This window comes from Haematobia irritans, chromosome 1 (assembly GCF_050003625.1).
Source record: "Haematobia irritans isolate KBUSLIRL chromosome 1, ASM5000362v1, whole genome shotgun sequence".
Classification (NCBI taxonomy): Eukaryota; Metazoa; Arthropoda; class Insecta; order Diptera; family Muscidae; genus Haematobia; species Haematobia irritans.
The window spans coordinates 121,212,927-121,233,338 of NC_134397.1; the positions used below are offsets into that span (position 1 = coordinate 121,212,927).

Consider the following 20,412-nt stretch of genomic DNA (forward strand, 5'->3'; position numbering starts at 1 on the left):
TTCATCGAATTTTTATTCTCTGTTTGCGATATATTAATAAAGGTATTCATGTACAAACAAATTCCAGCTTCAAAATCCAAATTATGCCAAGTACTTCAAAGTAAAAACTGTTGTCTTATTCCTAAAAAAAAATTTAAACCAAAGATGCAAATCCTTAAAATAAGTCTTAGCCTATATTTGAAGCATTTTTATCTTAAATTTAAAAATTTAATATGTCAATTGAGTTAAAGACGATTTCTTTAAATTAAAAATGTTTTTCTTTATTTTAAGGAACATTTGCCTTACTTCAAAGATCTACAACTTCAGCAGAGGGACGCAAAATTTCACGATTTGTGTCCTAAATTTAATGAAAAAAATTTTGAAGCAAGGGTTATAAACTTTCTTTTAATTAAAATGTCATTATTATAAAGAATTTTGTCTTTACCATTGCGTAAATTTCGAGTCCTAAAGTTTAAGTTGCATAATCTTCTATATTAGGTCAATATTTTTTCAGTGTAGCATAGCATATTTGCGATATATTTGTTAATATGTTGGAACATATTATGTTTGTGAAATATATATTTTTTTAAATATAATATATGTGGTTGTAAACATATATTAATTTAAAAATTGCCTATAAATATATATGTGTTTAGAAAGAGGAACCGAGAGAGTATAAAGATAAACTAAAGATGGCGAATGAGAGAGATAACGAAATATATCATCACAACTCAGTGAGGCTAAAAGTCCAACATGAAGAAATGTGTAAAACGTAAATGTTTGTGGTTGCTTGTTGATTTTTATATTTTGTTTATAAATAAATATGTGGAGTAGGGCATTTAAAAAAATTAAAAACATATTTTTATTTGTATCCAACACAAGAACATTTATTGCATTTTGCTGCAAATAAAAAAAGTGAAGTAACCAATCGGTGCCTTAAAAATATATATGCCTAAAGTGAACATAATACGTTTAAACAATATAAACAATATTTTATTGGGACAAGTCATGAAAATATATATGCTTGAACCAGTATATGTTCCAGAAGCGATTTTTGAGGGTGTATGAACCGATATGAAGCAGTTTTAGCATGACAATTAGAGGGCGAAATTTAAAACGGATCGGATGGAATTTATTGCTCCATTAGACTTCCGCTATATATAAGTGCTACACCCAAAGAAAAAATACTTCCCTAAGGAATGAAATTTTAGACAAACGAAATTTTTCTTTGACATAAAGTATTTTCATTGAAAGCAAATAAACCCGAATTCATGACAAACGTTGTAACAATGCTCTCTAATCTGTTTTATTTGCTTCTAAAGAAAATTGTTTAGTGTCAAAAGAAATTCTCGTTTGTCTAAAATTTCGTTCCTCAGAAAAGAAAACTCTTCTTTCATTGTAGATATAATTATCGACCATTTTTGGCATGGTTATTAAACGGACGAAAAAAACTGTTTTTCATATGTTTGTGTGTAAAAATTATATGTTTGGAACTCAAATTTTTTAACACAATATTTTAAAGTGCATATATTTAAGTGCAATGTATTTGGGACATATAAGTTAATATGTTACAACATATTACATTTGGGACATAAAATGTTTGTAAATATAATATGCTTATATGCAAACATATATTAATTTAGAAATAGCCTATAAACATATATAAACATATATGAGACCTAGAGAGTAAGCTGCAAGTAAAATAATGGAAGTAACCAATTGGCGCATTAAAAATATATCCACACAAAGAAAATTTCATTATTTTTTCTTCCAGTGTATGCCCTAAGGTGAAACATAATATGTTTGAACAATACAAACAATATTTTGTTTGGACTAATCCTGAAAATATATATGCTTGAAGCAAAATGTTTTTGGGGTATATGTTACAGAAGCGATTTTTTTAAGGAGCAGAAAGAATATCCTGAACATTTCTACAGTATCAGATGAAATTCGCTTCAAGAGGTTCCGGAAGTCTAATCTATGGATCGGTTTATACTTAACTATGGACCGATATGAACCAATTTTCCATGGTTAGTGGAGGGCATATACTGATATCACGTACGAAATTTAAACCGGATCGGATGAAATTTACTCCTCCAGTAGGGTCCGGGAGGTCTAATTTGGGGATCGGAACATTTTTTGCGTGGTTGTTAAAGGGCATATATTAATATCGCGTACCCAATTTCAACCGGATTGGATGAAAGACGAAGTAATCCCCTGATTGTCGATTAACCCTTTCGACCCTGAAGTTGCCTGTGGGCAACTTTTTGTGTTTTGAGACTAACTGTCAGCGTTGTTTTTGTTTTTGTTCAAAAAACTATAACAGTATTGAAAGCTGCAAGTGTTCTCTTTAAGTTCAATAAAAAAACAATTCATTTGGTTGTCATTTAGCAAGTTTATTTCCATTAGTACGCACGTGCCTCAAGGAGAAAAATAATTCCGAATTTGGAAAGGGTTTTTTGAGTAGTGATTTTTTTCACAAAATACACCAAAAAAGTTGAAAGTGTTTATTAAATCTTGTTTAATAAGTATCAAATAAAATATTTGTTGAAAGAAAATCTAAGAATTGTGCACAAACAACAAGTGAGAAATTTTTAAAGTTTAAAAGTTGCCTGTGGGCAACTTTCGGCAATTAAGGTAGTAAATTTACATACTTTTAGACATGCGACCTAAAGAAACCGGTTTGACAAGCATAGACATTGAGAGAACAAATAACGTTGATTGGGATGCTTCCAGTGACGAAAGTGACGAAAGCGGCGATGAGGTAGAAGACATACCTGCAGTGCTAGGGGGGATTTGGAAGAAATCGTAGAAAGAGGAGAAAGCATAGAGAATGGCCTTCTTGATAACAAATTGGTGGATGCGTTTGAACAAGATTCTTCTGGTGCTGTGAATATGTGCTTTGAAAAAATTTATTTGAAATCTCTCAAATGGAGATCCAAGAAATATGAATCCCCTGAGACTATTTGGGAGGACGATCATATTATGGAAGAGCATAAAGTTTTGACAGCAGTTGAATATTTCGAAAAAATGTTTGATAGTCGTTGCATTGATTTGATCACACAACAAACCAATTTATATGGGCTTCAAAAAGTCGGTATTGAACTTAACTGTACTAAGGGCGAAATAAGAAAGTATATTGGTGGTTTGTTATACTTGGGTGTTTTTAGACTGCCCCAGTTTAAAATGGCGTGGGCCCAAAACATAAGACTTACGGCTATATCAGAAGCAATGTCTCGCGACCGCTTTGATAAAATTAAGCAGTGTTTACATTTCAATGAAAACGGTAAACAATCTAAAAAGAATGATTTAAATTATGATAAATTGTACAAGATACGTCCATTGCTGAATATACTCAAGGAGAACTTCAATAATTTACCTCAGGATGAGCACCAAAGTGTTGATGAACAGATAATTGCATTTAAAGGTAGGCTTCTGTATAAATTCTGATATTCCCAATTTATAATGTTACTTTTGGTTATAGGACGCTCTACATATAAACAATATAACCCAGCTAAGCCCCACAAATGGGGTTTGAAAATGTTTACTCGTGCTGGAACTACTGGAATGGTATATGATTTCACAATGTATGTTGGCGATGGAACCTGCCCGTCATACGGATTGGGATTATCTTCGGATATCGTCCTTTATTTGGTTCAGAACCTTCCAAAGCACAAGAACTTCAAACTTTATTTCGACAACTGGTTTACATCAGTAAGTCTTCTTATTGCGTTGAAGGAAATGGGCATATTTGCAACAGGAACTATACGTACAAATCGGATAAGCAGTTGCCAGTTGCTTTCAGATGCAGAACTCAAAAAGCGGGGTAGAGGATCCTTTGATGTGAGATGTGAAGCTTCTTATAATCTAGTATGCCTAAAGTGGTTTGATAACAAGTCAGTTGTGCTAGTATCTACGTGTATAGCCCACGAACCGGTTGATATTTGCAAGCGTTGGAGTACGAAGGAAAAAGCTTACATTGATGTTCCAAGACCTGCTATTGTTGCTTCCTATAATAGAGGTATGGGAGGAGTTGACCTGGCTGATATGCTTATGGAGTTGTATAAGGTTAACCACCGCTCAAGAAAATGGTACATAAGAATATTTTATTGGTGCCTAGGAACATCCGTTACAAACGCGTGGTTGCTTTATAGAAAACATATTCGTCTCCTTCGTCCTAGCCAGAAACATATTCCATTAATACAATTTCAATTGGAAATTGCAAATGGACTTTTGCAATATAGCTCCATTTCTGAAGATTATGTCCAACGAAAAAGAGGTCGACCAACGAAATTGGAAAAAAATAATGCAATATCATATGATTATCTTCCATCGAGCAGTATGTCGTCGCATAGCATAAAAAAGTATAAGTACCAACCGAATCCTCCAGAGTTAAAGCGGTATGATAAAATAGGTCACTGGGTAGTATTTGGCGAAAAAGGTCGATGCAGATTATGCAAATCAGGAACTCCAAAATCAAAATGTCTAAAATGTAAAGTACATCTTTGCTGTATTAATAATAAAAATTGTTTTTTGTCTTATCATACATAAATTTGAAAATAATTCAATAAAATCTAATAATACGTCTCTAATTAGAAAACCGTCTTTTTTGTAGTCACAATTGCCGAATGTTGCCCACAGGCAACAATCTGTACCGCCCAAACGAATGGGCGTGGCGACCCAAAATTTTGGCTATATGCTTCTTACATGACTTCAACATGATTTAAAGTAAAAAAAAAATTTAGCGATACAAAAAAAATTCAGGGTCGAAAGGGTTAAGAAATTCCGAAGGGAGATCTATGTCGGTCGAAGTTGGTATGGTCCCCGATTTTTGGCCTAGGATGGTATTATCAAAGTTGGCTAAATTAAAACGATGCTTTCAAAATGAGAGAGAAAACAATAGTAATCGCCTGTTTCGGTATCAGGCTAGCATGAAAAATAATAAGTAATGAAGAGCCCGTCGTAAACTAGGAAAAAAAACACTACTAAAGTACGCGTTAGAATTGTTGTTGTCTCCTTGTAACATGTTTCTGTAAATTGTCACATGTTGTTGTTAACTATAGAAACAAAAGCTTTGTTTGATTGTTCACTGTGTTGTTGTATTACTGCAGTAACAAAACGAAATAAAAATAAGATCAAGGGATTTGTAACTATATGAAAAGATGATGCACAGTGGGAATTAAGATGATTCAATTTGTAAGAAGAAAATTCCCAAATTTTTTTTTCCATAAGAAGTTAGCATAAAGGGAACAAAATTGAGTTATCTCTCCCAGCCAGATCTATATAAAGGCTGTGGAAAAGTTCATTCACCCGAACTGAAACATGTACAGTATAGGTTAAGTTAGGTTAGGTGGCAGCCCGATGTATCAGGCTCACTTAGACTATTCAGTCCATTGTGATACCACAGTATTGGCGTGTGTAGATTTGTATCTGGCGTTTTCTTTTCAATGGTTCCATAGATCAAATTCCTTGATGTAATTTGTCCATAAAGCTCGAAAACTAATTAATTGTAAAATTAAAATATTGCATATCGTCTTCTTGCAATTTCACTTATGTTTATTGCTAGTCATTACAAATAATCTCGTTCATCCATAGTATTCTGCAGCCGTGGGGAATTTGTCAAATATATATTCGACAGGAATGAATGAAAACACTTTTCTCAGACGATCATTCATCACAGCTTCTGTAGATGTCAGAATTGCAGGACGCAATAATTCATAAAATTCACGCCAATTATCATTGAAGAGGGAATTGACGCTATCTTCTAGATCTTTTTGCCCCTGAAAGAGATTCGACATGGATACACTCAAATGATCGATTCCAATAATTTCTATGCGTAGTTTGTCAACGTCACCGAATGTATATCCATCGCTATCTACTAACTTAAATTGAACATAGAGTTTTGCAGTAAAGTTGTCTGGAATGATGATAAATGAGAAAAAATAATAGATGGAGTTCCATGAGCTTGCGTATGCCAATGGTCAAAATTTTGCATTATTTACCTATGGCAATATTCATTTTGCCCACTGCATTTAAATTTAAATTGAGAATCTTTCCTTTCATTTTGTAATCAGAAGCAATTCTGAACTCCGGTAAAACCAGTGTGGATACTGCTGTTAAGTTTTCAAATGTATAACTAAAAAAAAAAAAAAATAAATAAAATCAATCAAAATGTTTATTTATTGAAAAACAAAAAGTTACTTCGTCTGTGGCACTTGAAGACCAGCGAAACCTGTAAATTCAATATTCATTAAGTCCACCTCTACTACTAATGGAAGTTGTGTGTGTTTGATTCCGACCCGTTTAACATGCAAAGGATCGAGGGAACCAGCTGATTTGAGACCGGGAACACCTAAAAACCATAATAGAATTTAAGTCTGAATATAACTCCAAAGTTCACAGTTTCGAGCGGGTTATGGGCTGATGACACTATTGGACTGTACTGCCACATGCAGCACGGCTCGCATAACAATTGAGTTATTGAGAGGTGAGTTTAGTGAACATTTTATTTCACATTCGGGACCCGTCAAATGGACGCCTAGATTTTGTAAGACTATGTTAAAGTTAATGTCTATACAGACAATCTCGCATTAATTCACGCATTGGAAGATACTCGTAACATTGAAGCATAAACTGGCCAAAATATAGGAAAGAGTATGACAAAATGGATTAAGCGGGGACTGAAGTGCTGTCGCGGGTGTGGGTCGATTTATATGAGGGTTATATCAAAAACTGACCCTAAATTGTGTTCGATTAGGAATCCCTACCGCAAAATAGGTTTATTGCCCAGCAAAAAGAAAACAATGAAGGTAAATCCGAAAGTTGTGCAAAATTGGATCAAAAGCTTTGAATTTTACACGGGCTTGTCATAGGCTGCGAGTCATTCTTTTAAGCATCCCGAACATTTCTTCAGGCGTTATTCTTCCTGTGCTACCATTAAGTATAGTATGAACCCTCCACTATGGATTGTACAGAAAGTTCTACCGAAGACTGTAGCCCACAATTGAATTACTTGGGATGATGTAAAACTTGCCGATATCAAGGGATCTTAAAACTTCATAACATTGTCTTCTAAATTGAAAGTTAGTCCATATGTTAGACAAAACAGCAGATTAAATTCTTATATTATAAGCCAATTCAGTTCTAAATTGGTTTATATAGAGGAGCCTTTAAATAATTGCAAATTAGAGAGTCAACCGGATTGGGGCTCCAGACGTCAAATTTGGGGTCGGTTTATATTTCAACCGGATCGGATAAAATTTTCACCACCAGGAAGTTCTGGAAATCAAATCTGGGGATTGGTTGATAAATTTCAGCCAAAACGCCAAAGCTAAATTAAAACTGGGCCGACATGGCCCATATGCAATACTATCCGGCCTACATACAACTACTTGCGTAAAGTTCCAAGTCGATGTGTTACAAACGGAATGACAAAGTGTTTCGTATCCCGACTTAAATTTATATTGTGGTGGGTGTAAAGAAGAATTTATTAATAATAAACAAAAATAAATTAACTTAAGATAGGTTTATATAGGGGCTAATAATATTTAATCAGAGTCTAAAATATTTTACCTGCTTTCCAATGAGAGATCATTTGCTCAGAATTTTTGCTGAAACAGTCGTTGTAATCCGGCCCATGCAGTGTGCAGTATTTTAGAAAATCGGCTATGAAACGAAACTAATTGATTCGCGTAAATTTTTAAAAATAATGTAAAAAGCTTACGTCTGGGTTTAAGAAACTTTCTAGATAATACATGTCCCGCGAAAAATGATACGATTATCAGTACAATTTTATTTAACATCATTTTGCAAATTTTTGCTAATTTTTTAAAGATTAAAGCACTTGAACAAATTTCAATTCTTTAGTTCAGAGCAGTTTGTTATGCACTGGATGGTTTTACTTTTACCCTATCGATTAATTGTTGAAAGTCGTGTTCTAACTATTTTAATGACAACTTTTATTGTGAAAGGCAATTAACATCCAGTTTGTTTGATTCTAAGATATTTGAAGATCTAAAACTAGCAACTGAGACTTCTATATTATCGACGGCGCTAGTTCCCTACTTTACCCGTTTGCTTCGATACACTAAAATAAAAACAACCCAGCAAAAAAAGCGTCGCCGCAAGTGGTGCAAAATTGACGCATAAGCGATGAATTTAACATGGGCTTGTCATAGGACGGAAGTCCTCCATTTCTACAGCCGTTGCACTGAATTTGCATCACTTCTTTAGGTGTGATCCGAATTCAATGTTTTGGATGTAAATTAAAAAAATTATGTGATATTTTGTCAAATAAATAATTTTTATAATCTATATATATAAAATTCAAATTATGTTTGTTTATTTGTTTGTTTGTTTGTTTGTTTGTTTATTTGTATGTTCCGGGTTGGCGCGAAAACGGCTGAACCGATTTACTTGAAACTTTCAGAGATCGTGGGGGGCACTCATGTGCTGAAAATAGGGTACCTCATTTTTTGACATATGGTCGCGGAGAGGAACCTCCCCTTTGTTCGACTTTTTGAAAATTAAACCAAACTTGACCGATTTGCACGAAGTTTTCAGGGATAGTAGGGGGTGATCCCTAGACAAAGATTCGCAATTTTTTTTTTCGAAATTTGATCGGGAGGGGGTACCTCCCCTTAAGCGACTTTTTGTTTGTTTGTATGGTCCGAGTTGGCTACGAAACGGCTGAACCGATTTACTTGAAACTTTCAGAGATCGTAGGGGGCGTTCATGTGGTGAAAATAGGGTACCTCATTTTTTGACACCTGGTCGCGGAGGGGACCTCCTCTTTGTCGAACTTTTTGAAATTTGGACCAAAGTTGACCGATTTGCTTGAAATTTTCATTGAAGGTTGGGGTTGGCATCTAGACAAAGATCCGCTACTTTATATTTCGATATTTGGTGGCGGAGGGGGACCTCCCTTTGTTCGACATTTTTTAAAGTACAGTGAAAAAACTAAAATTCTCTAAATTATGAGATTTACAGAGAACATGCGGTGAGGTTATTTAATTAATATCGGATACCTGATGATTTCATATGTCGACGGGGAAAGGGACCTCCCCCTTGCCCTACTTTTTGAAACTTGGAACAAAATTATGCGATTTGCTTGAAATTTTCATAGAATGTTGGGGTTGGCATCTAGACAAAAATCCTCTACATTACTTTTCGATATTTGGATGGGGGGAGGGTTGGGAACAGCCCCTTTGCCCGACTTTTTTTTTTAAAGTACAGTGAAAACAAAACTAAATTCCCGCGACTGAAATTTTACGGAAAAAATGGGCGAGGTTATGAAATTTATATCAGGTTCCTGATTTTTTAATAAAAACAAAGGGGCATAGGGAGACATCGGCTTCTCTTAAGTACATACAGAGAAACAATTAAACTTTACCGAGTTACTTGAAATTTACAGAGGACTGGGGAGAGGTTACGATATTAATAGTTGATACCTGACTTTGTGATATTTGGACGGAAGAGAGGCCGCCCATTTAGGCTTATAATTCCGATATCAGGTCGGTGTGGAGTGAAGGTGGGGAGAGGGTTCCCTTTTGTCCGTTTTTTTTTCTTAAATTGAAAGTAGAGGGTTGTCCATAAATGGGAACTCGGTACATAATTTTATGATTTTTGCACAGGCTTCTGCCAGACTTCTTTTTAGTAACGAACTTAAATTTACATGAAATTGGCAGCCAACATAGAGGGTTAATATGGTAAACTTTTTTACTACTTTTGCTTTTTCCGATTTATTGGATGGGAAACAGTAATTCTTTGTATGTTATTATAATATAGTGCTTAATTTTGAGGAGAAGGATACCTTTCCTTGACAAGCCACACTTAAAATTCTCAAGAAATATAGAAGATTGTCCAACTACTTGAATACAGAACATTATTTAAAAAATTTGGGGAAAGGGTACACCCTCTCCCAGACATTTATTAAGACGAACCGTTTTACATATGAATATCCTCCGTATTTTCGAATTTGTTTTCAGCACGAAGGATATGGTTGACTAAGTTAACGCAAATTGTTTCTACAAATATGCTTCGGAATGCGCAGCGAAGCGGGCCGGGTTACGCTAGTTTTTTATAATTTTTAATGGATTTTAACGCTTGTCGGAAGGTTAGGTTAGGTTAAAGTGGCAGCCCGATTAAGATTCGGGCTCACTTAGACTATTCGGTCCATTGTGATACCACATTAACTAAAATTACCTATTACATATGGACACTTCTAGTTTTAACCGCTGAACCTTCTCGATTATTTTCTTCCGTTGAACCAACCAGATTGTTCCAAAAACATTAGCAGACTGCTTAAGTTAACGTTTTCCAGGTCCGCCAGTAATCTGAAGTGCCCCAAAAATTTGCTTACGCCTTACACAAAATGCAGGACACTCACACAAGAGGTGTTTTATTGATTCCTTTTCCTCCGCATCATGACAGCTCATACAATAGTCATTATACTTCGCGCCTATAGTTTTTGCAAAATCGCCTATCAAGCAGTGACCCGTTATAGCAGATATCAGGAGTGATATCTGGCGTCTAGAGAACACTAGCATATCTACACGGATGAAAAAGACTGTTTTTCATATGTTTGGCTATAAACATTATATGTTTGGAACACAAATTTTTAAACACAATATTTTTGAGTGCAAGCATATAATGTTCATAAACTAGCATAACATGTTTGGGACATATATGTTAATATGTTAGAACATATTATGTTTGGGACATAAAATGTTTTTAAATATAATATGCTTGGATGCAAACATATATTAATTTAGAAATAGCCTATAAACAAATATGTGTTTAGTAGCTTGGAGCGCTATTTAACAGGGAGCGATATTGAATTAAGTTGGTGGTTGTTGCTTGTTATTACAAAATTAACATTTTATTTTTCCTTGGGCAATTGATCAGCTACTTCTTTGATCCTTACAAACTGTGTGGTCCGCTGTTCGAATCCCCGTCCGGCAAAAGGTAAAATTAAAATTAAAAAAAACATACAATTGAATAATTTCTTCTACAATGTTTGTATTACAGAAAAAGGTGCTAAGAACTAAAAAATCTCGTGGAAGTGAGAAAGATGTGGGGGAATATACAATTGGGCAGAAACAAAATTTTGAGCATTCAGGTCGAAAACCTATGTTGTTAGCACCTATATTACCTGTTTATTTTCATAATTCGTTATGATTGTAAATATATAAATAAATAAATAAAATTTTGAGCACAATATTGTTTGGGAGAATTTTTTTTAAGCATATAATATTTTTGGGTGCAAAATGCTTCCAAACATATTATATGTTCACATAAAAAAATATTGTTTTTTGGAAGACAACATTATTGAATTTGGATGCAAAAATACAAAATGTTCGGAAATTGACTACCCAAACATATATTGTTTAGACCAATATGCTTTCAAACATATTATATATTGGAAGAGATCAAACATATAAATGTTTGGGCAATAGACAAAAATGTATATGCTTGAAGCAAAATATGTTTGGGAGTATATGTTACAGAAGCGATTTTTTGTGAGCGTGTAGTATGCGGTTTAAGTTTAAATGGGGAAATATTTGCTTGGTGTCGTTACAACCCTTACAATTCTCCCATCGAACATTTGCCATCATGACAGCCTTCTCACGCAGTAAGAGCTTGCAGGTAGCCAGAGGCATACCAACAGATTCTAGTTCCCCTGGAATATGTAAGGTAGTTCCCAGCCTTGTTAGCTCATCCGCTTCGCAGTTCCCCGGTATGTTCCTACACCCTCATAAAAAATCGCTTCTGTAACATATACTCCCAAACTTATTTTGCTTCAAGCATATACATTTTTGGGTATTGCCCAAACATTTATATGTTTGATATCTTCTAATATATAATATGTTTGAAAGCATATTGGTCTAAACAATAAATTCAATTCAATAATGTTGTCTTCCAAAAAACAATATGTTATTTTGTGAACATATAATATGTTTGGAATCATTTTGCACCCAAAAATATTATATGCTTAAAAAAATTCTCCCAAACAATATTGTGCTCAAAATTTTATTTATTTATTTATATATTTACAATCATAATGAATTATGAAAATAAACAGGTAATATAAGTGCTAACAACATAGGTTTTCGACCTGAATGCTCAAAATTTTGTTTCTGCCTAATTGTATATTCCCCCACATCTTTCTCACTTCCACGACATTTTTTAATTCTTAGCACCTTTTTCTGTAATACAAACATTGTAGAAGAAATTATTCAATTGTATGATTTTTTTTTTTATTTTAATTTTACCTTTTGCCGGACGGGGATTCGAACAGCGGACCATACAGTTTGTAAGGATCAAAGAAGTAGCTGATCAATTGCCCAAGGAAAAATAAAATGTTAATTTTGTAATAACAAGCAACAACCACCAACTTAATTCAATATCGCTCCCTGTTAAATAGTGCTCCAAGCTACTAAACACATATATGTTTATAGACTATTTCTAAATTAATATATGTTTGCATCCAAGCATATTATATTTACAAACATTTTATGTCCCAAACATAATATGTTCTAACATATTAACATATATGTCCCAAACATGTTATGCTAGTTTATGAACATTATATGCTTGCACTCAAAAATATTGTGTTTAAAAATTTGTGTTCCAAACATATAATGTTTATAGCCAAACATATGAAAAATAGTCTTTTTCATCCGTGTATGGCCAGGCACCCATATTAGGTGAATATTGTGCTGCTCAGCCATCTCATTGAGAGATTTGCGGCAGTTGATGGCCGTTTTCGAGTTGAGGAACACAGAGTCCAAGGATTTTATTGCAGGTTGACCGCCTGAGTATATATTAATGCCAATATTGCTTGGAGCATTACTTCTCAGCAAATTCACCACTTCTCTTATTGCTAATATTTCAGCCTGAAAAACACTACTGTGATCAGGTAATCTTTTCGCTATTCGAAGTTCCAGATCTTTAGAATATACTCCGAAACCCACTTGGCCATACAATTTGGAGCCATCAGTGTAGAAATCTATATATCTTTTATTCCCCGGGGTCCGTGTACACCACGCCTCACTGTTGGGAATTAGAGTCTCAAACTTTTTGTCGAAAAGTGGTCTCGCCAAAGTGTAACCCACATCTGGCATTATTTTGAAGACCGAACTGTGACCGTAACTTTTTTCCGACCACAGCGATAGCTCGCGCAACCGCACAGCCGTTGTTGCAGCTGACTGTTTGGCCAAAATGTCTAAAGGCAATAGATGACATTAAGGGAATTTGTTCCTCTCTTGCTGAATGCACCTGAGATACACAAGCGCGCCATACGCTGAACTTTGTCTGAACTTGTTGGCTGGTGAAGTGCCGGCCACCAGACTACAACACCATATAGCATTATAGGTCTAACCACTGCCGTGTATAGCCAATGCACATTTTTTGGTTTTAGTCCCCACTTTTTTCCTATTGCCTTTTTGCACGAGTATAAAGCTACGGTTGCTTTCCTCGCCCTTTCTTCAATATTAAGCTTAAAGTTCAGTTTCCTGTCCAAAATAACGCGAAGGTATTTTGCACACTCACTAAACGGAATTTCAATACCCCCTAAGGAAATGGGCCTAACCGTGGGAGTTTTTCGATCTTTGCAGTACATGACTGTTCTGTCTTTGCAGGATTTACCCCAAGACCATTATCTTTCGCCCATTTCTCAGTCATCCGGAGAGCTCTCTGTATAATATCTCTAACTGTTGATGGGAATTTTCCCCTGACTGCTAGCGCCACATCATCTGCGTATGCCACCACTTATATCCTTTCTTTTTCTAGTGAAACCAGAAGGTCGTTTATAGCAACATTCCAAAGAAGAGGTGATAGAACTCCTCCTTGAGGAGTGCCTCTGACCTTTGTATGTTTGCTTGTCCTAGTGTGGCTGAAATGCGTCTCTTCCTTAGAAGTTCGTCTAACAGCCTAAGTATACCTGGATCAACATTCAGAGTTGTCAGTCCATTTAATATCGAGCTCGGATGGACGTTATTGAACGCCCCTTCGATGTCACGATTGTGTATTCTTTGACAAATAGTGAGCTTTCAATAAAGCTGACTAGTTCATGTAATGCGGTCTCAGTAGACCTGCCCTTCGAGTATGCATGTTGTCGTTTCGAGAGCACACTTGAATCGACGCTAGTTCTAAGATAAATATCTATCATCCTCTCCAGAGTCTTAAGTAGGAATGATGATAAGCTGATTGGTCGGAAATTCTTCGCATTCGAGTGAGAGGCTTTTCCCGCTTTAGGTATGAAAACAATTTTTGATTCCCCCCACTTTCCTGGAATATATGCTGAGTTGATACATCCTATATATATCGCCGACAACCAGGGGATAACTCTGTCAGCCACCGCTTGTAACTCCGCCGGAGTAATTCCATCAGGTCCGGGGGATTTGAATGATCCAAAGCTATTTAACGCCCATGTTATTCTAGATTCCGATACAATTTCCTCGATAGAAAACGACCGCTGAGCCACTGTGGCACCGCCAGTACATGGTTCAACCGTCTGATTTCCGGAAAAATGTGTGTCCAATAGTACGTCCAGCGTCTCCTCACTGGACGTTGTCCAATTGCCCTCCGATGTATTATTGAAACCTGGAGCGAAGTTCGTGGATGCTAGCACCTTCCGTAGTCCGGAAGCTTCGGACGCTTGTCGGAAAGGTTTGATCTCAAATATTTTCAAAAATTCACAATTTTTTCAGATTGGATTTAGGATTTTTTTCGACAAAATTTAAATGATATCTACCATTTTACGAATTCTTACTCTGTTTTTAACCTATTTGAAACAAAAAAAGTTAAAATTACCTATTAAAAGTATGAAAAAAAACAAGTTATAAAAATTGAATTAAAAGAACTTCCTGGGTAGTTAAAATAAAGAACATCACTGGGAGTGTGTCTTCTGGAAGTGCTTTTAAAGCTGTGCCTATGGAACAGCTTTAAAAGCACTTTCAAATTTTTTTGAACTTCCAAATTTTTTTGCTGGGAAGTAAGTACGGCCGACACTTCGACTCTTATGTACCCTCCACCAAAGATTACGTACAAAGTTCCACTGAAGACTATCAACCATAATTGTATTACTCGTATTGGGGTAATAGTTACCCATGGCAAAATATATTACATTTGAGGATCGGTATATATGGGGCTATATATATTTAGGGACCTATGTGGACCAATTTTTGCATAATTCTTAGAGGACGTATACATATATCACGTACCAAATTTGAACTGGCTCAGACGAGATTTGCCCTTCCAAGAGGCTGCGTAAGGAAAATCTGGGTTTATATAGGTGATATAAATCAGTTTATATAGGTGATATAAATAGTAATGGACCGATATGAAGCAATTTTATTATATATACTCACATCGCGTTCAACCAGCTCGGATGAAATTTGCTCCTCCGGGGCGCTCCGCAAACCAAATATGGGAGGTCGGTTTATGGCCCGATATGTCCCATTTGCAATATCATTCGACCACATCGAAAGTTAGAGGGAATTCAAAAGACGCTCGTGCAGACAGACGGACTGACATCCCTAAGTCGATTCAGAATTTCACTATGACCCAGAATATATATACTTTATGGGACCAATATTTCGATGTGTTACATACGGAATTGACAAAGGTAGTATACTTCCCATCATATGGTGGAGTATATAAAAGTAATTAAAGTCTAAAGTCGAGCCGGGCCGGGCCGACTATAATATACTCTGAACGAATTTGCAGATCTACATTTTCGATACCAGCTTAAATCCTTCAATGTTAATTCGACTCAAAATTTATGGTAAATCGGAGTAAAATATTGTGGCCTCTGTCGTCATATGAAGGGAAATTGGGCGATCTGGGAGCTATATCTAAATCTGAACCGATTTTTACAAAATTTAACATGCATAGCACGAGTGTTAACTCTACTCCCTGTGCAAAATTTCACGTAAATCGGAGTGAAATGATGGCCTCTGGGGTCATATGAGTGTAAATCGGGCGAATGATATTTACGGGAGCTATCTCGAAATCTTAACCGATTTCAACCTTTCCAAACGTTCCATTTTGTTACCGTCCGATTTTAGAACGTAGTTTTTGAATTAGTGCCTCTTGATGCAAACATAAATTATTTTTGAAATTTTGTATAAACATAGATATGTTTAAAAACGTCTGAGAGAGAGAGAATAGAGAAAAATAAATATGGCGACGGAGATAGAGCAAATGGTGCTACTGGAAAGACATATTGTTGTGGCACAGGAGCGAGGCTCCACAAAAATTTATTAATGTTAAACATTATTGAATTTACATATTTTATTGTGTATCAAAACAAATCGAGTCGACTATGAGTAAGTCGACATTTTCTGAGCAAGAAAAAGTAATGAAATAGCGTAGAGCGGTTTTGGGGCCTTAAAACAAGATATTCTTAGGTTGAAACATAATATGTTTGCACAGTAACAGTTTGGCTGACAAGTCCCCGGTCTAACAAAGAAAAACACATTTTTTGTCAAAATTCGTTTTAATTATTCAACATAGTTCCCTTCAAGAGCGATACAACGATTATAACGACCTTCTAATTTTTTGATACCATTTTGGTAGTACTCTTTCGGTTTTGCCTCAAAATAGGCCTCAGTTTCGGCGTTCACCTTTTCATTGCAGCCAAATTTTTTCCCTGCGAGCATTCTTTTGAGGTCTGAGAACATTAAAAAGTCGCTGGGGGGCCAGATCGTTCTCAATTACTTGTGGCACGGTGCGTTGTCTTGGTGGAACAACACTTTTTTCTTCTTCATATGGGGCCGTTTTGCCGCAATTTCGACCTTCAAACGCTCCAATAACGCCATATAATAGTCACTGTTGATGGTTTTTCCCTTCTCAAGATAATCGATAAAAATTATTCCATGCGCATCCCAAAAAACAGAGGCCATTACTTTGCCAGCGGACTTTTGAGTCTTTCCACGCTTCGGAGACGGTTCACCGGTCGCTGTCCACTCAGCCGACTGTCGATTGGTCTCAGGAGTGTAGTGATGGAGCCATGTTTCATCCATTGTCACATATCGACGGAAAAACTCGGGTGTATTACGAGTTAACAAAACAACAACCACGTTGTTGTTTTTGGTCAAATGTGAGCTCGCGCGGCACCCATTTTGCACAGAGCTTCCGCATATCCAAATATTGATGAATGATATGACCAACACGTTCCTTTGATATCTTTAAGGCCTCTGCTATCTCGAAAAATCCACAAAATTAATCATTTTGTGGATTTTTTGATGTTTTCGTCGATAACCACCTCTTTCGGGCGTCCACTGCGTTCACCGCCCTCCGTGCTCATTTCACCACGCTTGAATTTTGCATACCAATTAATTATTGTTGATTTCCCTGGGGCAGAGTCCGGAAACTCATTATAAAGCCAAGTTTTTGCTTCCACTGTAGTTTTTCCCTTCAGAAAACAGTATTTTATCAAAACACGAAATTCCTTTTTTTCAATTTTTTTACAATAACAAAAGTTGCTTCACAAAAGACGCTCTAAAATTTTGACACGAATCATTTAAAGGTTGGTACTATATAAAAATAATATGCATTTAATACTAGCGACGCCATCTATGTGTCAGACCGGGGATTTATCAGCCAACCTGTTACAAAAAATTATATATTTGGACAAATTCTGAAAATATGTATAAGCTTTGAAGCACCTATTTTAGAAATTACAAAGCACACTCAAAGAAAAATATGGCACTAAAGCCAATTTGATTCTAGACTTCATATGGCACTACACTAATAGAAGAAATTGCGTTCCACAATCGTGAACGGACGGTGATAAAATGAAACGGAAACGTTCACAAAAAATCAATACGGAATGTTCACAATTTCGTCCACGGGCGTTCATGATTTCATGAACGGCATTTTTTTCCTTTGGCCATAAAAAGTCTTAAATAATCGCTAGACGTTGTTATAACAACTCCAACAGTTGTGCAATGTGCTAAGGCTACTGTTGAATTATGTGGTGCAGACAACACAGGTTCCAGTCACGGTAGCGAATTTTTTTTTTTTAATTTTGTTTATAAATTCGTAACCATTACGTTGTCAGATCATGAACGCTGGTTGTTGTTTTGACTGTGCATGGTGCTATTTTTACGTTGTCAGATTGACCCCGTCCGTTCTCAGTTGACAACATTGATCGTTCATGATTTTTTAAAGACATTGTTGCACTCCAAATTCTTCCTTTAAACTACAAAATTCTCTTTGAGACAATGAATTAGGTCAAATAAATTTTCTTGAATTTGTCGAAACATATTTATTCAGTTTTGTAAAATCGGCGTGACATCTGTGTTTGTAATACAGTTTAGTTAAAATTTTTTAAAATTAACCAAAATTCTCCTTCCTGGTGGGTTCAGTGTTGTTTGATTGCAGTTGGTAAACTACCTTAAATTGTCCCTACATAGGAAACTAGAATTGGTTGATGTGATGGCAGGAATCTGAAAATACATAATTTTATATAGGATTGATTTTGGGTACGTTCCCGTGGTCCCCATGCCTCACTTTAATCAATTATTATGAAGTATTTCGTTTTCGAGCAAATAAACCCATATTTATGATATCTGATTCAACGATTGTCTCTAATTTTTTTATTTTCTTTTAAAGACAATTTTTTACTGTCAAGAGAAAACTTTGTTCGTCTAAAATTTCGTTTCTTTCATTTTTTTTCAGTGTATTTGAATCCATTCTGAAATGTTATCAGTCTGTATAACCTGCATTTCAATTGAGTTTAAAAACATTAGTCAAGGCCAATTTATTGAATAAGTCGTTCATGACAATTTCTACCCTAAAATATGTTATAAATAGAAATTATAAAACATTACCTTAAGTTTGAAATCTAAATATGTATTATAGCGTATTTGTAATAAACAGGTTAACAAATTTTAAAGCGGTTCTAATTTCATGAAATTTATTGAAATAATACACACAGAGAAGCAATATGATCCCCCTCAAACATGTTTCAAGAGCAAAATGTTATTTTTGGGCAGGCAACATGTAACATGTTTCTCGGAGATAAATTATTTTCATGGAAATTATGTATCTGATTTCGGCAAGCGTGTTTATGTTTGGCGAGAAAACATCATTATTGCAGCAAAAATGTTACATGTTCTTCATCCAATAATAGTAACCTTATGCTCTTGAAACATTTTCTCGCAGAAAAGGAATATGATCACCCCATACATGTTTCAAAAACAAATAGGTACTCGTGGTACTAAAATAAAGCAGGCATATAACAGGGATTCGAAAATCTGCTTTTTTAAGCCTAAACAGAAATGGTTCAATTGGAAATGTTTTCGGTTACGAACTTTCTTGGTCTACTTTTACGGACTTTTAAGAATATCTTTCTATCGGAATCAGTTCCAGCCTCCTTCACACAATCTGTTCTTATTCCTCTTTATAAGAAATGTAGGGATCATATAAGGATGACAATTTAGTAACGAACTACAGAGGATTAGGGAATCGGATAGTAAGAGCATATATGCGCGTTTTTGTTGATTTCTCTTGTGCTTTCGACTTAATACCCAGTAATAGTATATTTTACAAAATTTCCTGCATATTATGTTTGGGACATAAAATGTTTGTAAATATAATATGCAGATGCAAACTAGAGGTGTGCACGTGACACGAAATTGTCGTGACTCACGAACATTTTCGTGATTCGTGCGTGAGTCACGCTCATGACAACAGCGTGAGTGTGCGTGAGCGTGATTAACAAACTAAAATGTCGTGTGTTAGCGTGAGTCACGAAAATAATATCTTCGTGAGTGTGCGTGAGTAACGAATTACACTCACGAAAATGTTACTGCTCACCAACATAAAACGCTTAAGAGTTAAATTCAATTACAATTTCAGTGACACCTGCGATGTTAAGAGTTTAATAACACTCTCGATTTTAATAATGCTCATGTTTTCAGACACTTCGGTAGGTAAATTAATCATAAAATTATTGGTGAGTCACGATATTTTTCGTGAGTCACGACGTTTTCGTGAGTGAGTACATATTTGCTTTTCGTGAGTGTGCGTGAGCGTGAGTCCTATCAAACAATATCGTGCGTGAGTGTGCGTGAGTATGATTTTTCAGTCGTGAGTGTGCGTGGCGTGAGTAAACTATTACTCACGTGCACACCTCTAATGCAAACATATATTAATTTGGAAATATATATGTGTTTAGAAAGAGAGACCTAGAGAGTATGCTGCAAGTAAAATAATGGAAGTAACCAATAGGCGCCTTAAAAATATATCAACACAAAGAAAATTTCAATAAAATTTTTTACTACCAGTGTACTCGTATGCCCTAAGGTGAAACGTAATATTTTTGAACAATACAAACAATATTTTGTTTGTTTGGTTGAAAATATATATGCTTGAAGCAAAACGTGTTTGGGGTATATGTTACAGAAGCGATGTTTTTTGAGG

The 20,412-nt window shown here is 35.5% G+C and overlaps 1 protein-coding gene across 1 annotated transcript; it reads right to left on the minus strand.

Moving 5' to 3' along the window:
• Positions 1–5,564: 5,564 nt before the first annotated feature.
• On the minus strand, positions 5,565–15,091 carry LOC142231353 (protein takeout-like). Its single transcript, XM_075301968.1, has 4 exons — positions 15,088–15,091; positions 6,181–6,331; positions 5,982–6,115; positions 5,565–5,896 (listed from the first exon to the last, which is right to left on the minus strand). The coding sequence occupies exons 1-4, from the start codon at positions 15,089–15,091 to the stop codon at positions 5,565–5,567; spliced, it is 621 nt and encodes a 206-aa protein (XP_075158083.1).
• Positions 15,092–20,412: the final 5,321 nt, after the last annotated feature.